Consider the following 19,284-nt stretch of genomic DNA (forward strand, 5'->3'; position numbering starts at 1 on the left):
CCCATGCCTCAATTGGTCTATACCTGAAGAAATCAAAATATAGCTAGCCGACGAATCTCACACAAGAAAGGAAGAGTTTAAAATATTGGAGACACCGGCCGACTAAGCTCTTATCTTCTTTGAATGGCACAGAAACAGATTTTATGTGATAGACGCCATTATTTCTAGACCTTTGCCCGTACTCTTTCTGATGGGTTAGATAAATCCAAGTGTACAAGTAAGCTAAATTAAAAGAAGTGGGTGACCTTCGGAGATCTTAATATAAAATGTAATGATTTGGTCAGTCGAATAGCTTATCTAGTATTTCACGTTTGATCTTCTGCAGTGACATGGTAAGGCTCACTTGTTTGGCCAGTTCACCTATGACTCGATCCATGTATAACGCATATAGCCCATTTCTGCTTTCCAAAAGTTCCAATGCTTTACGAGCGTGAAGAACTGATGCCACCCACTCCTCGAAGAGCACTGCAATATCACAATTTTAAGTTATTACTCAGTTCTATATCTATGCATGCTAAGTAGGTGGTACCAATTAACAGTACAGAAAAATCTATTTTCTGTGTCACAGGATGTCTGCATCATTTATAAAACATCTTGGTGCAAGAAAAGGTCCGATGTTCTAGGGGATGGTGAATATAGTTTGGAATGATCTGGGATTGTTAAAAGACAGAGTTCTCAAACACAACTAGCAGTAAGACACATACCAATGTCAAAACCTTCATCCTTTGACCATACTGATAAGTAATCAGACACCAAAAACTCAATAAGCTGGATCCTGTAAGTTACATACTCTTAACATCAGTACATAGTAATCATAAGTAAAACTCATTCTGCTGGGAAGTGGAAAGAGATGTCCCGGTGAGGGATCTGTAGATACTTACAGTATGAACATGCATTGATGCATGTTTGTAAAAGCATCATCAAATGGATCTGAGAAAAGGAAATTCTCTGCCAGAACGGAGACTCTCTGAGAAACTGCAAAAAGTGCACGTTGGCCAACGTAAGGATCAGTACCAAGTTTTCGGATCAAGTGCTGGACGAAGAACTGCCCGTCAGAGTTGGATTGTTTTGCTGCTGGAATAAAATAGTAACATAAATTAGAAGAGATAGATACCAAAAACTGAAAGAGCATATTGTTAATGTTTGAATGATAGCATGCCTCACAGCATGCCAAGAATCTAATTTGAATAAAGAAGTTCAAAATCTGCAAGACCAGAAGACAGATCATTAAACCACAGACAACAGTTTACCATTTCCTTGCAAGGGGCAACACATCCTTGTAATCATACGTGTGATTAAGCTGCTGACAATTCCTTCTATCAGGTCTATATTCTTTGCAGTTGATAACAGATTCTTCAATGAAGCTTCCATATATAGACACGAGTTTCAGAATCAAGAATACAACTAAAAGAGCAAAAGTTCTGTATGCACAAATCCACAGTGTCTGCTCTAAATAAACTAGAATTACAGATCAAAACAGGAAACTCTTTGATTTGAACTAGAAGAGAAACAAGCAATTTGCTTACCTAAAATAAAATCTACAGCTTGGTGTGACCAATTCAAAAAGCTAGCCTCCTCCACCTGACATCCCGAAAGCCTGAGTTAGATAGAATTTGATTTTTATAAACACCACAGCAGCAGAATGCATAAGTAATCAACCTCTTTGGAACTTACCGCAGAACTGGTTTCGCAAAGCTCCACTAGAAAGTCGACCGAGGCTCTAAGCAGCTCCATTTCATCTTCACTGTTCATGTCTGCACCAAAAACAAGTACCAGCCTCAAATCAATTCATACATAAACACGCAAACACCTTACTCCTAATTCCATATTCTTATAACTGAAAATTAATTAAAATGCAAGCGTAGTTCACACGAGTTCATCAAAATCAAACACGCACCTGAGAATCGGTACCGCTGCGAATAAGAACCGGTGGTTCTCCTTCTCCTTTCCTTGAAACGCACTGCAATTTTTTCAAAGCAATTGTTATTAAAAGCAAGTACACTATTGACATTGGGAGAAAGAACAAGAAGAAAATGACGAATACTAACCGTGTCTGAGAAAACGGCGTCGCAAAACGTCATTGAATCTGCACTGAGAAGCCTCCGGCAGCCGATTAGGGCTCAGTTTCCCCAAATTATCAAAGAAATAGCACTTGCAGGATGCGCTTTGCGGAAACAAGTCGCACTGCGAAGAATCTGCGACCGAAAAAGCAGATCCATCAGATATGAAATCTCTAGAGATGAAGAGAGAAAGAGAGAGAGATTAGGACCTTCGGCTTCTTTCAGATCTTGCCGGAGTCTCAAGAGCTCTTGCTTCCGCTCCTTGGCCTGAAGCTCAATCAGCACAGCAGAGTCAACTAGGGCTCAATTTTGGTCAAAATTAGCCGAGAATTTAGAGTGAGGGTGAGAAAAGGACCTTTCGCTTCCATCGGAGAGCGTCGGGGTTTTGAGAAGGAGAAGTGTGCTTTTGGAGAAGCTTTGATCGGAGAAGAGAGATCGCGGTGGCGATTCTCACCGACTCGTCCGGCGGCGCTGAGTTTGACATTCTCGTCTCTCCGGGAAATCTCGCGGGAGAATGTTCTAAATTTTCGAAAATGAAATAAAATAAGAAACGTTTTCGAGTTCTGAAAGGTTTATGTGCCGTGAGTAATTATTTTATGTACCTGAATCCAGAACTAAAATCTTCACGATAAACTTGATATTTTCTTGAAATTTTTGTTTTTTACGATCATTGATATTGATTTTTATATATTTTTAATATTTTATATTTAACTTATATTTGATTGAATATACAATTTTTATATAAAATTTTGATAAAATTTTCATCGATAGTTGATATTTTCTCAATATATCTATCGAGATTTCTATTTTTCAAACCACCGATATTTCTGTAATCCTCGATATTTTAGTTTTTACCTGGAACATCTCATGGCACTGTCATGTGGTGTTTCTAGCTAATAATAAGTGTTTCGAGTACAAATAATTTCCCGCTAGGTGCCGGCTAGTCCGATTAGTGTAGTGTCTCTTTAAAATGTGGATTGATACTGAGATTAGCACGATCATTTGGTCTAAAACATAAGTCGCACAGTATTTACAAACACCTCATTAAAAACGATAAACTACAGTATGAAATTCATGACCGGTTTTTCGGTTGAAAATCGTGACCGGTTTTTCGGTTAAGTGGTTAAGGCCTTCACCGTTCGAATGAGTTAACAGGTTCCGAAAGCTGGTCTGATGATAGTTCTGGTGGTAACGGTGGATGTGATCTGGTTTGTTCCTCAAATCCCAAAACCAAACAATTTGCAATTTGTGTATCATAGAACAAGCATAAACACCAACAACTCTAGTATCAATCAAGTATTAATGCCTTCCACAAACATCAAGCATCAATCGTTTCAATGTTGAACATTTTGAAAGAACCCAAAAAAAAAAGCATTCAACACTTCAAATCCAAATCCCAAAACCAGAACAAGTTCCATTATAGTGGAAGATAAAAGACAAGGCATGGCACTTATGAACTAGCCAAGTTCAGCAATGAGTAAAATAAACAAATAACTAATCAAGTACAAAACAAAAAATTGATAACAAAACTAATCAAGTACATAACAACTGGATCTCTTCAAGGGCCACTATCCTCCAGCCAGTTGGCACATGGTTTTCATTAGCCACACCTAGAGAGCAAAATTCATGCCTTTATGATTCGATTTCTTTCCTCACACTACTATGACCTCAGTCCTCAGGAAATATACAGCTCAAAAAAGAAAATTTTAAAATAACCTGTCCTGACTCCACCCTTATCTAATAGTACAGTCGTTCCACCCAAAAAGAAGGGTGAAGGGTAAGGGCGTTGGGATGAGGTGAAACAATAAACAATGGTCACATAAACTGGAGTTGCTCCTGCAAAGATGTTCCAGAACATCTAGAATAGACTCCGACAGGCCTCAATATCAGATGCTTGTGAATCCAGCACGGCTTGCCCCGAAGGGCTAGAATCAATAATCTGCAGTCCTGCATTGAATATAGCTTTCTGATAGTAATCGTCATCCACCTCCTTCAAAATCTCTTTTACCGCCTTAAAATCCAAAGCTCCAACTAAAATTAATTTTGCCAGAACTTCACCAAAATAACTCGGTGCTTTAGGCAGGTCAATGCAAATATCACTCAGCAAAGACGCATATAGCAAACATCCGCTCCTTATGTCACTCGCTGTAAAGACCTTCTTAGAAAACAAATGCTCGAGAAGCTTCACAAGTGGTTCAACACAGGATGTACTTTTCTCCAGCGCAAGAGAGATGGCTTCTTTGACAACCTCAGGGTGGTAAGCTGGAGAATTTAGCTCCTCCACACACAGTAATGCTTCATCTAAAATTCGCACACTGAAATATTCCTCCAAAAGGGAAACTGTCTTTTTCCTAAGTTCATCCAGTTTCGACTTTGCAGCTGGAGCTTGTGGCTTTTCAACAGGTACCGAAGCAGTAGGAACAGGTCTAGCAGGCACAGCAACATGAGCTACAGACTCGGTGCCAAAAGGGTAGTTGGTCGGCCGAGCAGGAGGGGCACCAGTACCCTGCAACAAGGCACTAGGCCGGCCACTAGTGAGGCCAGCACTACCCTGAGGTAACAGCCTTGTGTTCACAGACGTTGGCTTGCCACTAAATGGCATCTGGCCCCCACGCACAGCTGGCTGCATACCAGAACCATCACCTCTTGGCATTGACCGATTCTTAGGCACCTCCCAATTGTCATTGTCCATTCCAGGCATACCAGGCATCTTCCTGGTTCCTGGAATCCCAGGCATACCGGGCATCATACCCCCTAAACCAGGTCGGTTGTTGGGGAAGGGACCAGGGCTGGCACTCCCTTGAGTACCAGAAAAGTTGCCACGACCAGTTCTAATGCTACCAGGACGTAATCCAAGATTCTTTTCTGCCTCTGTATGTATTTCACTGATGGTTTTAGCTTTCACCTGTAATCAAAGTTCAAAAGTTAATAATTGAAAGTTATGTGACACCAATATTTTAGCATACCACTCAAGTATAAATATCACAATACTTTACCTCCTCACGCCTGGGAACCCAGTTGTTGGAGCGCAAATCAATTACATCACGAACCATAAACCTCAGCCTTGGAGCCAACTGAGGGTTTGCTGCCAGTTCCTTCAATCGGTCAAAGTACCCCTTGTTTACATGACGTGCTTTTTGATTCTCATCAAGCTGTTTACCAATAGTGGTAAAAAAATGGCATATGGCCTCCACGTTTTCCTCAGCAGGACAAATGTTGGGGTCAGGTCCTAAGAGCTCCTGTTTCACATAACAAAAAACAATGAGCATGGTATCTAAGTAAATCACTGAAGATATAAGGACTAAGAAAGAAGGAAATCCAAGACGAACCATAACAATGTGATGGACAATCTTCTCAGGTACCATCTTCTGCTTCAGGAGCTCTCCAATTAAACGAATGTTTCCCAGAGTACGAATCTTAGCCAATCTTTCTTTATCCTTACGTTCCATCTCTTGCTCAGGGGCGGTCATCTGCCGCACTTCTTCCCTCAGTTTGTCAGCACCATCAAAAGCCTCTTGGCAATTGTTCAAGAGGACACGCTTGAAAGTGATTTCTTTTCCATCTGGTTCCTCTGACGGGAACCGGGGAAGCCTTTCATTAAGATCGGAGCATAGAAGAGCATACATTGGGCAAAATGTAGGTTCCAGCACAGCCTTATCAAAGATCAATTCAATGACGTCCTGCATGAAAAAATTGTGAGTCGATTTGACAACAGTACTAATGAAGAACCAACAAGAATACTGCTAATAAGGTCATATGTTAATAACAGAAAAATGACAACCTTTAGGATATCAGCCGAGGTAATCCCAGATTTCACTAGCTGTCCTTTAAGGAGATCAAACTTCTCCGGTGTCAGCTTGTTCAGTATCCTATATATAGAAACATACGTAGCATTCAAAAGAGTGATCCGGCAGCGGCAGGTTTAAGCAGATAACACAAGACAAGTATTAAAGAGGTCATAGTGAACCAAGCATGCAGTAAGCAGAAGACAAAAATACAGTATGCTGGCATTTCAGAATCAGAAGACATAGTACAGTATACTGGTATGTCACAATATCTTACCCCTTCACAGTCTTCAGCACACGGTCCTTGTCAGATAGGGTACCCCTTCTAGCTGACCATGGGACCTCGGCTTTTACTATCCCTCCCTGAAATCATGAGAAACAAGGTTGAGTCATTAGTGTCCTCGTACGAAAGTAAGAGGTAGCATACAAGAAGAAATCTAACCATAAGCATCCAAGACCACTATGATATCAGTCACAGTACTTAAGTTCTAATGTGGAACTCAATTAAAAAGATAGACATATGAAATGAAACAATAAAATATTACCACTTGGTTGGAAGGGTTTTGTGGCCTAGAATATTGTTGTTGATTTGGTTCCTGCTGTTTGTAATTACCAGGCTCCCTATTCTCCCGAGGTGTCTCAGGACGACGGTTGCGCCAATCCCGGTTGTCTGGCTCAGGATAATGAGCTGGTTGATTTGGCAACTGAAGAGGAAACAATAAATCTCATATGTAAAGCACATAACACAATATCATGAGCATTGTGCAAGAAAATCAATTAATCCACAAGGCTATATCATTACCCAATAGCAACTACAGTTAACAACACTAATGAAAGAAAAGAGATACTGAATAAACTTCAACACTAGAAGAAAATGAAAGCAGGCTTGGTTGGAAATATACTCACTCTGGGTTCATGGACCCAGGGTTGATTTTCAACAAGAAACTCGGCTTCAACTTCTTGTCTGACTTTAATAATTTCATCAGGAACCTCAACAGCCTGTCAAGAAGAAGCAAATTAATCCCAAAATTCAGTGAAGTTCATACAATCTCCTGATGACTTATACATGGCATCACTTTTTCAATTAAAACTGTATTACAAAATTGAAATACCTCTCTAAGCTGAAAGAGCTGCTCTCTAGTGTACCTCACACGTTCACGACCCTCAAATCGCGAGTCTCCAGCCTGTCCAAAAAATAGTTTAGATATTTGACAAATATATAGTTTAATGAAGCACATATACAAAAAGAGCACAAGCTACCAGTAGCAATACAGTTGTGGACCCCCAAGATGAAGCGTATCAAGATTTTTAATCAGCTAATTAAATGTGTGCAAGTCCTTTATGGGCAAACTAATCTAGCCGATTACCCATCTAAAGCTTACATATAGCTGTTCATCTATATTTACAGCAGGTACACATACTAAGTGCCCCACCAAGAATTAAGACAATAACTAGTCACCCATACAATATTCAACGTCATTCTGCTAGCTGATACTAAAGAAAGGCACAACTTTAGTCAAAATCGCAAAACAAAGACGAGTAAAAAACAGCAGAATCCAAATAAACACAAAAGCCTTAATCTTTAACCAATTGATTAACTGTGTGCAAGTCCTTTATGGGCAACCTAAACTCACGGATTGCTCACCTAAAGCCTACATATAACTGTTCGTCCACTCTTTACAGCAAGGTACACATATCAAGTGCCCCGCCAAGAATTAGGACATTACTTTCTTGATCATCAATAATACAAGGGTAACAAAACCCTCAAAATCCAATATAAAAAGCAAACTAGAAGAAACCATTAGAGCTCAAATAACGCACACAATTTCTTGATATTCATCCAAACAGACAGAAACATTAAAAAAAAAAAAACAATAAACAGATTAGGTAAACAACCAGATTGCATATCGAATACGCAGATGGCTGAAACTTTATAGATCCAAATAAAGACAATCGATTCGGATGTGTATACCCTAATGGAGAAACCAGAGCCGCCGCCGCCATGGGGGCGCAAGGTAGGGAGATCAGAAGAAAAGGAGCCGAAAGCAAGAGAAGAAGGCGCGGTGGAGGAAGAGGAGGAGTCGAAGCGAGGACCAAGGTGTCTACCACGACCGCCACCAGGTCTCAAGCTCAACACCGATTGATCAGCCTGCTGCATACCTCGATCTGAATAACTTGAAATAGAGAAGAGAAAATCCGGAGTATAGGATTGAAATAAACAAACAAAGATTAAGTAAGACGCTGAATCTGATGGGATTGGGTTTTATATAGAGAAGAAGAGAAGGATTCCGGAACTGATTGGGTTTGGTTTTTGAGGGTTTTCTCTCTTCCGAGTTTGGAAGAGAAGAGAGAAATAAGAGAGGAAGGCGTCCGTGGGGCGGTGGAGAAGCTAAAAACCCTTTGCGCTACAGATTTATTTTTAGGGATTTTTATTTTTTATTTTTTTATTTTTGGAGTTTCCTTTTCTGTTATGTTTAGGTATAGTGTGATTACGTTATTGTCCACTTGTCGTCCTTGGGTTAAGAGTTTCCTTTTCTGTTGGACTCACGACTCACGAGTGTGGGCTTTTATGTTATGTCAAAAGTCCAAACTGCGGTTTGGTCTTTTTTAGTTAAAAGTTATGTACTGTACTCTGACCTCAGCTTTCAATCAGCCCAATGATCTGGGCCTATTAATTGATCCACACAGCTCTCTCCCCACCGTCTATGGCTGCCGGCTGCCCCCACCGTTGTTAGCCACGCACGACCGTATATAGTGGAGCAGCCGTTCTTGGCAAACGGATCAAGTTTAACATGTCATTTTCAGAGATACATATTATATTCTAATATATCATATGGTATAGCATGTTTCACAAAATATGTGACTATCATTGATTGAAAAAGCAACTAATTGATTATGTAATGATCATTTACCCCTTCAAAAACCTTCATGTGTCATACAATTAGACACATTTACAATATGTATGCTATACCATATATACCATATGATATGATAGACAAACCCATATATTTTGTACAACAACAAAAATACTAACAGAGTTTAACAATAGTGAAGTTTGGTCGATAAAATGATCTACAAGGTTCTGCAATTTCAACAACCTTTCATGCAAGTCTTAACTGACGTGCTGCATGAACTAAAGAGTCGATTAGTTGTAGGGGGTTTTTTACCTTATGTACTAATTTTGAAGTTGATTACAAGTTTACAACTGAAAGAAACAATGAAGACGCGAATGATTATTATGACACCCGAATACGTATATTTTGTAAAAAAAAATTACTGATAGAGTTTCAAGATAGTGAAATTTGTTGATAAGACGATCACAAAATATGTTCAAACCTTAATTTGACATGTTACACGACGTAAAGAGCCAAATCATTATAGGAATTTCTTTCCTTGTATGTATAAAGTTTTGGATAAATTACGTGGTGTTTCCGTAACTCTGAAAAGTTTATTAAGCCGTTAAAATAAAAAAATGAAACTGTGGTGTCCTTGAACCCATACACGTGTGACCAAAGACCTCAATCTGCCACCTGCTTCGCCCATCTCCCATTCGATTCTGCACACGTTGACGCTCAATTCAACCCCCAACTGACTCTGGAAGCAACCCATCGTTTCGACTAACTTCCATCAACTTCCCAAAATCACCACACTCGAACCATCCAAATTACACACCTAACCAAAGTAGCACATCGTAATTTTCGAATAATTCAGGTCCATCTTCCCAGCCCAAGCTACTTTCCTTTTCCCCGCCCTCTAGAACCCGACTCAAACCCTCCAGAACCATCTCACACCTTCCATAGTCTTCTCACCGTCTCAGTACAACTCTCTCCATCTCTCTCGAACTATGCATAAACATCAATATATATAAACCCACTCTCCCTCCTCATCCAAACCAACAAACGCAATTCTGAAAGCAATCAAAAATCAGACACTCACAAACAAACAACCTCTGTTTTTCTTTAGTACTTTAGAGATTTTGAGCTTGAAGTGTATCAACAATGGCAGCCAAGACTGAAGGCAAGGCAATAGGCATCGACCTCGGCACCACCTACAGCTGCGTCGGTGTATGGCAAAACGACCGTGTCGAGATCATCGCCAACGACCAAGGCAACCGCACCACTCCCTCCTACGTGGCCTTCACCGACACCGAGCGGCTCATCGGCGATGCGGCCAAGAACCAAGTCGCGATGAACCCGCAGAACACCGTCTTCGACGCCAAGCGTCTGATCGGCCGGAGATTCTCCGACCCTTCAGTCCAGGCCGACATGAAGCTCTGGCCTTTCAAGGTCGTAGCCGGCCCCGGCGACAAGCCGATGATCGTCGTGACCTACAAAGGCGAAGAGAAGCAGTTCTCGGCGGAGGAGATATCGTCCATGGTGCTGATCAAGATGAAGGAGATTGCTGAGGCCTATTTGGGTCAGACTATCAAGAACGCCGTGGTGACTGTTCCTGCTTATTTCAACGATTCACAAAGACAGGCCACCAAGGACGCCGGAGTTATTTCGGGGCTGAATGTGATGAGAATCATCAACGAGCCGACGGCTGCTGCTATAGCTTATGGTCTGGACAAGAAGGCTTCAAGGAAAGGTGAGCAGAATGTGCTGATTTTCGATCTCGGCGGTGGTACTTTTGATGTGTCGATTTTGACTATTGAGGAGGGGATCTTCGAAGTCAAGGCTACTGCTGGTGACACTCATCTTGGCGGTGAGGATTTCGATAATCGGATGGTGAATCATTTCGTGGCGGAGTTTAAGAGGAAGAATAAGAAGGATATCAGCGGGAATGCTAGAGCTTTGAGGAGGCTGAGGACTGCTTGCGAGAGGGCCAAGAGGACTCTGTCTTCAACTTCTCAGACCACGATTGAGATTGATTCTCTTTACGAAGGGATTGATTTCTATTCTACAATCACAAGGGCAAGGTTTGAGGAGCTGAACATGGACTTGTTCAGGAAGTGTATGGAGCCTGTGGAGAAGTGCTTGCGAGATGCCAAGATTGACAAGAGCTTGATTCATGATGTTGTTTTGGTGGGAGGCTCGACTAGGATTCCCAAGGTTCAGCAGCTTCTGCAGGACTTTTTCAATGGGAAGGAGCTTTGCAAGAGTATTAATCCCGATGAGGCTGTGGCTTATGGCGCTGCGGTTCAGGCTGCGATTTTGAGCGGGGAGGGTGATCAGAAGGTGCAAGATCTTTTGTTGCTTGATGTCACTCCACTCAGTCTTGGGCTTGAAACTGCTGGTGGTGTCATGACCACTTTGATTCCGAGGAACACGACTATCCCGACTAAGAAAGAGCAGATCTTCTCTACTTATTCGGATAACCAGCCTGGAGTTTTGATTCAAGTTTATGAAGGAGAGAGAGCTAGGACCAAGGACAACAATCTTTTGGGGAAGTTCGAGCTCACTGGCATTCCACCAGCTCCCAGAGGTGTGCCTCAGATCAATGTGTGCTTTGATATCGATGCTAATGGTATCTTGAATGTGTCTGCGGAGGATAAGACTGCTGGAGTGAAGAACAAGATCACGATTACAAACGACAAGGGAAGGCTGAGCAAGGAGGACATAGAGAAGATGGTGCAGGATGCAGAGAAGTACAAGGCGGAGGATGAGGAGGTCAAGAAGAAGGTGGATGCTAAGAATGCTTTGGAGAATTATGCTTACAATATGAGGAATACTATCAAGGATGACAAGATTGCTGGGAAATTGGACCCTTCAGATAAGCAAACGATCGAGAAGGCTGTGGAAGAGGCGATTCAGTGGCTGGAGGGGAACCAATTGGCCGAGGTGGATGAGTTCGAGGACAAGCAGAAGGAGTTGGAGGGTATCTGCAATCCCATTATTGCTAAGATGTATCAGGGTGCTGGTGCTGGAGGAGGTATGCCACCTATGGGTGATGACATGCCTGGTGCTCATTCTAATGGTTCTGCAACTGGGGCTGGCCCAAAGATTGAAGAGGTTGATTAAGCTGAGAATGTGCAGGATGGGGTTTGATCTATTTGGCTTTTGGGTTTATGAATATTGTAATGTTTCTTTTAGGTTGTAACTTGTAACATCTGAAGTTTCTTTTTGTATTTGGGGTTTTGGAACTCAAAAGCTCTATGGTAGTATGTAATGCATGTGTATGAGTAAATAAAAAAGTTCATTTTCTTCTGTAAGCATCAGTTAAGAGTATGATCTTCTAGTTTTCCTGCTTGATTTTGAGTGATGTGCTGAGGCAAGTTCATTTCCTTATGTAAGAATCAGTTGGAGTATCATCGTCTAGTTTTCCTGCTTGATTTTGAGGACAACCAATTTTGATGTGCTGAGACTGAGTTGGGTAGCGCCAGCTCAATTTGGAATTAGATCTATACTGGCATAGTGATAACCATATAAGAACATTATGAGATTGGTATGTCAACCTTAATCTACAGACATAATTGTAACACCTGGCAGTAAAGCAATCTAAATTTACTGACCAACTGATATGGCAAACTGGTAAAACCTAAACCCCAATTTACTCTTCTGCAATATTTAGCTTCTATCAAAATAAATCATCAAAAGTACTATATTATAATTTTGAGATCATAAACTTCATCTAGGACCTAGTCAACTACACAAACGCCTCAGTGCTACCTCTGTTTTCAGTGTGTTGGTGTACTGGATCGTAGATGAGAATAGGTGAGCACAAATTCTAATTTCGAAAGCCTGATTATTGTTCGTAACAGAAGTACATGCCTCTTCACTTCCTCTCACCTCATTCCATTAATCTTAGTTCTTAAAATGAAATCAAATGAGTGCTATAATACGGAAAGGAGGTTTTATATAGAAAGAAGTGCATTCAGCTCAAAATTGCTGATAAACTTGAGGATTAGATCATCTTAGAGAGTAAGCACAAAATTATAGATCAGGGTGCCAAGTTTCCTACATGTATCATAGTATTAAGTGAAAAACGAATGCTGCTGCATTGCTGTGCTACTTTGTGAAATAAAAAAATTATGCCGTTGTGCTACCTTGCCAAATAAAAGAAATTCTTCCCGCTTGCTACTCCTTCAGACCAATCGCTATAAGTAGCTGGCTCTTCTGCTTCCTCGAAATCTGCATAGCTTTTTAGGGAAATCAAGCCCCCATTAAGACTCATGGTTCGCCTAAAGAATAACTTACCCTCAATTGGACATTTGACAAGATTCTTGGTAACAACAGGTCCTCTCAGATCCAAAAACAATGTTAATGTGGCCGATTCATCATCATCTAGCAGGAAAAGTATGCCATGCTCCCATTCACAACAAATAGCATAACAAATAGCTTTCAAATACTCAAATCGAGGATATAGATCTAATTCAAGCACTTGAATATTGATGGAATAATCCAACATCCACTGTTTTTTAATGTAGTTTTTCATCACCCATATCTCAATATTCGTACCTGATGTAGTATCCACTATGGCCATAGATCCTCTAAAATTGATCGAGTGTAACTGACAACACGTATCCGGTAATCTGTAGGGATTGGGAATCCAAAAGAACTCTTCTTTCTTGAAGTCGAAAGACAGTATATGTACTTGTCCTTGAATTCCTTCTCTTATGTAGTAGTTCAACAGCCAATGCATATCTCCATGTGCGCACATTCTCCAAGCAACTGAATGATATACCCGGAGGTGGAGCTGAGGTTACCTGTCGCCATTCGCTTGTGCCGAGTACAAGCACTTGGGATACACAGCAGCTCTCTGTTCCACTTGGATTGTAAATTAATATATTTGTAACATGAAGAATCTTGTAAGTATAGGTTATACTATCGAATCCCATACCAGTCGAAACATAAGTTGAGTGGGAATATGAACCACAAACTGGACTGGGTGGGAGCTTTAGAACTTCTCCGCGGAGAGGATCGATCAAGAAGATGAGTGCAGGATCGCCCCATTTGATGCAAAACATGTTACAGAACACAAATTGTAGACTGTAATATATGAGATTGGATGACTGCAAAATAAGTCTTGGATTAAGTTGAGCACCGTGGGCATTGGAAAGGTCGTAATGAAGTGAATGAAAGGTGAATCGTAGTCCGCTAGATAGGTTATAATGCAGGATAAATTGAGGGGGATCAGGAGGTAGATGAGAATCAGGATCAAGTAGAAAAGTAAAGTGCAGCGTAACAAAAGAGGGGGAGTCGATTATGCTTAACAACATCTTAGAGACACATCGGATGCGACACACTGACTTTGCAGGCACTCTCTTTAAGATGTCAACCACCAGTTCCATGGGTACCAGCTCCATCAAATTCAACGTCATATAGCTCCCCATATTGTTCCAAACCAGAAGCTGCAACTTCATGTCTCCCCCTGTACTTTATTTTATATTAGGCTGTATATGCTAAACCCTAAACCAAGTTGGACGAAATCAAGTTCCGACTAACTGGGCCTAACTGTAAACTAAGACCCAATAGTGAACCAAAGCCCACGATCCATTACCCCTCGTTGCCCATGACTACAAGAACAATGTATAAGAAATCGCTTATGGTTGTGGCTATGCAACAAACTGAACAAAGTGGTTGGAACACTAGTGTCTGATTAATGTAATGTTTCTGTTAGCTTGTAAACTGAAGCATGGTTTTCTTTTCTGTTTTTGGGGTTTTGGAACTCAAATGCCATGGTAGTATGTAATGTCACTAATGTGTGTGTAAGAGTTTCTAGTATTGCTCAATAAAATGTTCAGTTTTCTTCTGCTTGAATTTTGAGGACAACCATTTTTTATGTTCTGATATTGATAATATGAGATGTGTAGGGTAGTGGCAGCTTAATTTGGAATTAGACATACTGATATAGTAAAAACCATGTCGGAACATTATGAGACGTACTGATATGTCATATGTCAACCTTTTTTTCCAAAAAAATAAAGATACGTCAACTTAAAATTACTAACATACTTATAACAGTTGTAACTCCTCCGTATATACTAATATGTGAGGTTGACATACTCTTTTGTCGGTATGTCAATCTTAATCTACTGACAATACTGACAAGAATGAGTGAGCACAAACAAATACAAAAGTACATGCCTCTTCACCTAGGCCACTATCATTCTATCATTAGGGTCATTGGGTGTTTTTCAAATTTTTTCCATTAGTCTCACTTCTTCGAATGAAATTAAATGAGTTCTACAAGACGGAAAGGAGGTTTTTTTTTTTTTTTTTTTTTAAAGGCATTCAGCTGAAAATTGCCGATAAACTTGATCTAAAAGAGGTCTATGATATCTAATCACAAAAAGAGAAAGCACAAAATTATAGATCAGCGTCACTGGCCAAGTTTCCTACATGTATCATAGTATTAAGTGAAAACTTATTGCTGCTGTTGAAAGATAATTGAGGTCGATGCTTTTTCAGAACTTTCTCATTGATACAACGCACCATATATACAAGCTCAGAATCTACAATCATAATTAAGGATTGCAGCTGCTGTTACAATCCTGATACGCATCTTATGTTCTAGGATTATGGTACAGCTGAAAAAGCTAATAAGGAGAAATAAGTGCTATTCGATGTGAAGAGAAATCGGTGCTTATCAGCTGTGCTATCACTTTGTCAAATAAAAGAAATTCCTCCCGCTTGTTTCTCCCTCAGACCAATCGCTATAAGTAGCTGGCTCTTCTGCTTCCTCCAAATTTGCATAGCTTTTCAGGGAAATCAAGCCCCCATTAAGACTCATGATTCGCCTGCATAACAACTTACCCTCAATTGGACATTTGACAAGATTCTTGGTAACAACAGGTCCTCTCAGATCCAAAACCAATGTTAATGTGGCCGATCCATCATAATCTAGAAGGAAAAGTATGCCATGCTTCCATTCACAACAAGTAGCTTTCCAATACTCAAATCGAGGATATAGATCTAATTCAAGCACTTGAATATTGATGGAATAATCCAACATCCACTGTTTTTTGATGTAGTTTTTCATCACCCATATCTCAATATTCGTACCAGATGTAGTATCCACGACTATGGCCATAGATCCTCTAAAATTGATCAAGTGTAACTGACAGCACGTATCCGGTAATCTGTAGGGAATGGGAACCCAAAAGAACTCTTCTTTCTTGAAGTCGAAAGACAGTATATGAACTTGTCCTTGAATTCCTTCTCTTGTATAAGGATACAAGAGCCAATGCGTATCTCCGTGTGCACATATATTCTGGAAGCGAAATAATGCTTTAGCCGGAGGTGAGGTTACCTGTCGCCATTCGCTTGTGCCGAGTACAAGCACTTGGGCTACAGAAAACTTTGGAATTAAAATATCTGTAACACGAAGAATCTTGTAGGTATTGGTTATACTATCGAATCCCATACAAGTCGAAATATACATTGCTTTGGAATTTGGACCACCAATTTGTTGAGCAATACTGTGATTGGGTGGGAGCCTTAGAACTTCTCCCCGGAGAGGATTAATCAAGAAGCTGAGTGCATGATCTTTCCAATATTCGATGCAAAACAAGTTACAGAAAACAAATTCTAGACTGTAATGGGAGGTGGATGACTGCAAAATAAGTCTTGGATTCAGTTGTTGAGCACCTTGGGCACTGGAAGGGTCGTAATGAAGTGAATGAAAGGAGAATAGTAGGCTTGGTTTAGAAGGATACCGATCTGTTAGGCAAAAATGCAAGATAAATTGAGGTGGAGCAGGAGGTAGATGAGAATCAGAATCAAGTAGAAAAGTAGAGTGCAGCCTAACAAAAGAGGGGGAGTCGACAATGCTTAACAACATCTTAGAGACACATCGGATGTGACACACTGACTTTGCAGGCACTCTCTTCAAAATTTCCACCACCAGTTCCATGGGTAGCTCCATCAAATTCAACGTTTTATGGCTCTCCATATTGCTCCAAACCACAAGCTGCAACTTCATGTTTCCCTTGTCCCCTGTATCTATTTATATACATAATTGTCTGTTAGCTTCTTCTTTCCTCATTGGGATTGGAAAGTAAACGTGTAAATCCTTTTGATTTCGTGGATCCGAGTTCAAATAGGAAGAAGCTGTAAATGGGCCTTTAAAACTACGACCCAACAGTGAGCAAGGCCCAAAGTTCATTACCACTTCCTTCACGACTTCAAAAACAACTGGATAAGAAATCGCTCCAACTCAGTAGTGTGTTTTGAGCTTTTTCTAAGGCCATGGCTGGGATCACCACCAGCTTCGCATCCAAGCCTATCCTATCCAAAACGACGCCGTTTCATTCCTCATTCTCCTCCAAGCTCTTCGGCCTCCGCTTTAATCACGTTTATCTCATAAACTCGAGCTCTTGTAGCTCTCTCTCCTCCTCCGCCATTACCAGCCCGGTCACCGCTCGGTTCGGCGGCGGCGGGCCCCGCAGGTCGAGCAATGACCGCCGGAGACAGCAGAGCGACGCCGAGGATGACGATAAGGCCCTTGATATCTCCTCTATCAGGTTTTCAATTGATTTCTGATCAGTGTTGATTTTGTGTTGTGTATATGCTTCAGTTGCTCGAAATTGAAATTTGAATTTGGTTATGGTTGGTTTCGGATAGGTCAGCTACGGTGAGGCTTATTGATCAGAAGCAAGAAATGGTTTGTGTTCATTTTTGTTGTTGTTGTTGTTGTTTAGTTGCTGAGATGTTGTTGAGGGGAAATGCAGTTATGAAGGTGCTGAAATTGTGAACTTGCTAACTTTAGGTTGGGGTGGTGTCGAAGAGCGAGGCGATTCGAATGGCGGATGAGGCTGACCTTGACTTGGTATGCATTTTGCTCAATCAGCTAATGAGGTTTATATGTGTGAAATTTGGTGCTTCCTGATGCAAGAGCATGAACTATTCTTTTGAGACTAATATCTTCTCCATTGTTGCAGGTAATTTTATCTCCAGATGCAGATCCCCCGGTTCTCAGGATTATGGATTACAAGTACGGAATTTTTTGTTAGCTATTATATGAAGTCCATACTTCACTTCGTTTTGACTGATTCCTGTTTCATATTTCCGTTAGATGCTCAAGATGTCCTCATACCCCTTATACTTTTATACTATTGTGGGGAGGTAATAAATAGAAATGTTCAGCATTGTGGTTGTTGGGTATGTAATTTCATATTATGTAGTTTGTGATGGCATTGGTAAGTACTCTGTTCAGTAATGAAAAGTTGTACAATAATTTACAGTGAATAATATGACGATATGTTGCGTTGGTATTAGAATTGGGAGATTAGGGTGTTTACTTTGTAGTTGGTTCTGTGTGGTAGACCCACATAATGGCCATAACATGACCTAAAATATGCAATTTTTTTTATTATTATTATTTTTTTAACCTTGAGTAGTAGACTAAACTATCTCTACCTTTTCCTTTCCTCAGTAAATATCGGTATGAACAACAAAAAAAGAAAAGAGTGTCGCAGAAGAAAAGTGCAGGCAAGGGTTTTCTCTATCTTGAGCATGATGTATTTCTTTCTGAATCATGCATAAGCATGACCTCGGATTATACGAAAGATACTGACTGAATTTGCTCCTACTTCTTTTAGCCAGTCGCATGGATTTGAAGGAGCTCAAAATGGGGTAAGGCACTGATTCTGCTATCTTTGTTTATCTGCATGCAGTCTTATTTCAATTGCTAATACTGGAAACAAATGAGAGATTTCTATTTGATTTGGGACTTTTGTGCGGTGTGACTAGCTCTGATTGTGATAATGTTATATTTGTTATCAGCATAACTCAGAGTTTAGGTGTGTCTTTGTGTGATATAACCTGCTATGCCTTAAGTTTATTATCTACTAGGGGCCTTGATTTGAGACTCAAAACAGATGTTGCATATCATTTGTATCTGTAAGTTTGTTAACATTATTGTTATCTGTACAGTTACAACATTGATCAACATGATTATTCTGTACGTATGAGAGCCGCCCAGAAGTTTCTGAAAGATGGTGATAAGGTAGGTTGCTTAAATTTCTTAAGAAGGGCCTTCTTATATTATCAAAGGATATCAGTGTGTTACACTCTTATATTTCTCTGCTTTGATATTCATAACTATTTGCTGTAGGTCAAGGTTATTGTCAACTTGAAGGGTCGGGAGAATGAGTTCCGAAATAAAGCTATCGAGCTTCTCAAACGCTTTCAAAGTGAAGTTGGGGAGGTACTGATGCTTATCTATGCTTATAACCATGAACAGAGTTACATATAAAAACATAAATTGTTGCATGACTCAAGCAACGTCTTGATGTACCGGTTATTTATCTACAATTGTATGCTTGATGTGCAGCTTGCAACAGAGGAAGCGAAAAGCTTCAGCGACAGAAACATGTTTATAGTTTTAGTTCCAAACAAGGCTATTCTCCAGAAAGCTCAAGAGCCATCAAAGAAAAAGGAGAACCCTGCAGTGAATGAAGTATCTTCAAGTGTCTGAATGGGCTCAAGGTTTCATGCAGGTTTAACAAATGTAAAATTCAGTGGCCATTTCAAAAGACAAAAAAAAAAAAAAAAAAA

The 19,284-nt window shown here is 40.4% G+C and overlaps 4 protein-coding genes across 4 annotated transcripts; 2 read left to right on the forward strand and 2 right to left on the reverse strand.

Annotated features, from left to right (window-relative positions):
* LOC101292161 lies at positions 1–2,544 on the reverse strand. The gene is made up of 10 exons (XM_004288675.1): positions 2,416–2,544; positions 2,270–2,327; positions 2,049–2,195; positions 1,898–1,960; positions 1,675–1,754; positions 1,527–1,581; positions 1,251–1,364; positions 882–1,074; positions 705–775; positions 1–465 (listed from the first exon to the last, which is right to left on the reverse strand). The coding sequence occupies exons 1-10, from the start codon at positions 2,542–2,544 to the stop codon at positions 281–283; spliced, it is 1,095 nt and encodes a 364-aa protein (XP_004288723.1). The 3' UTR covers positions 1–280.
* Positions 2,545–3,451: 907 nt separating this feature from the next.
* On the reverse strand, positions 3,452–8,179 carry LOC101293419. Its single transcript, XM_004287095.1, has 9 exons — positions 7,818–8,179; positions 6,958–7,029; positions 6,752–6,844; positions 6,391–6,549; positions 6,123–6,208; positions 5,842–5,929; positions 5,390–5,740; positions 5,057–5,299; positions 3,452–4,965 (listed from the first exon to the last, which is right to left on the reverse strand). The coding sequence occupies exons 1-9, from the start codon at positions 8,001–8,003 to the stop codon at positions 3,919–3,921; spliced, it is 2,325 nt and encodes a 774-aa protein (XP_004287143.1). The 5' UTR covers positions 8,004–8,179; the 3' UTR covers positions 3,452–3,918.
* A 1,516-nt stretch (positions 8,180–9,695) lies between these two features.
* LOC101294000 (heat shock 70 kDa protein-like) lies at positions 9,696–12,012 on the forward strand. Its single transcript, XM_004287097.1, has one exon. It carries the CDS (start codon positions 9,844–9,846, stop codon positions 11,803–11,805), a length of 1,962 nt encoding a protein of 653 aa, XP_004287145.1. The 5' UTR covers positions 9,696–9,843; the 3' UTR covers positions 11,806–12,012.
* Positions 12,013–16,572: 4,560 nt separating this feature from the next.
* On the forward strand, positions 16,573–19,284 carry LOC101294290 (translation initiation factor IF-3-like). The gene is made up of 9 exons (XM_004287098.1): positions 16,573–17,249; positions 17,350–17,389; positions 17,495–17,554; positions 17,667–17,719; positions 18,161–18,216; positions 18,327–18,360; positions 18,661–18,733; positions 18,842–18,934; positions 19,061–19,284. Exons 1-9 carry the CDS (start codon positions 16,975–16,977, stop codon positions 19,202–19,204), a joined length of 828 nt encoding a protein of 275 aa, XP_004287146.1. The 5' UTR covers positions 16,573–16,974; the 3' UTR covers positions 19,205–19,284.

Source organism: Fragaria vesca, linkage group LG1 (assembly GCF_000184155.1).
Source record: "Fragaria vesca subsp. vesca linkage group LG1, FraVesHawaii_1.0, whole genome shotgun sequence".
In the NCBI taxonomy this organism is placed as follows: Eukaryota; Viridiplantae; Streptophyta; class Magnoliopsida; order Rosales; family Rosaceae; genus Fragaria; species Fragaria vesca.

Excerpts from the sequence above, each read along its gene's own strand:
- LOC101292161 (XM_004288675.1), bottom strand. The coding sequence starts at position 2,544 with ATGTCAAACTCAGCGCCGCCGGACGAGTCGGTGAGAATCGCCACCGCG. Across the intron at positions 2,328-2,415 it reads CTCTCCGATGGAAGCGAAAG|GCCAAGGAGCGGAAGCAAGA; the intron begins GTCCTTTTCTCA and ends ATTGAGCTTCAG. Across the intron at positions 2,196-2,269 it reads AGATCTGAAAGAAGCCGAAG|ATTCTTCGCAGTGCGACTTG; the intron begins GTCCTAATCTCT and ends TTTCGGTCGCAG.
- LOC101293419 (XM_004287095.1), bottom strand. The coding sequence starts at position 8,003 with ATGCAGCAGGCTGATCAATCGGTGTTGAGCTTGAGACCTGGTGGCGGT. Across the intron at positions 6,550-6,751 it reads CCTGGGTCCATGAACCCAGA|TTGCCAAATCAACCAGCTCA; the intron begins GTGAGTATATTT and ends TTTCCTCTTCAG. Across the intron at positions 5,930-6,122 it reads GTGCTGAAGACTGTGAAGGG|GATACTGAACAAGCTGACAC; the intron begins GTAAGATATTGT and ends TTCTATATATAG.
- LOC101294000 (XM_004287097.1), top strand. The coding sequence starts at position 9,844 with ATGGCAGCCAAGACTGAAGGCAAGGCAATAGGCATCGACCTCGGCACC.
- LOC101294290 (XM_004287098.1), top strand. The coding sequence starts at position 16,975 with ATGGCTGGGATCACCACCAGCTTCGCATCCAAGCCTATCCTATCCAAA. Across the intron at positions 17,390-17,494 it reads TTGATCAGAAGCAAGAAATG|GTTGGGGTGGTGTCGAAGAG; the intron begins GTTTGTGTTCAT and ends TGCTAACTTTAG. Across the intron at positions 17,555-17,666 it reads ATGAGGCTGACCTTGACTTG|GTAATTTTATCTCCAGATGC; the intron begins GTATGCATTTTG and ends CCATTGTTGCAG.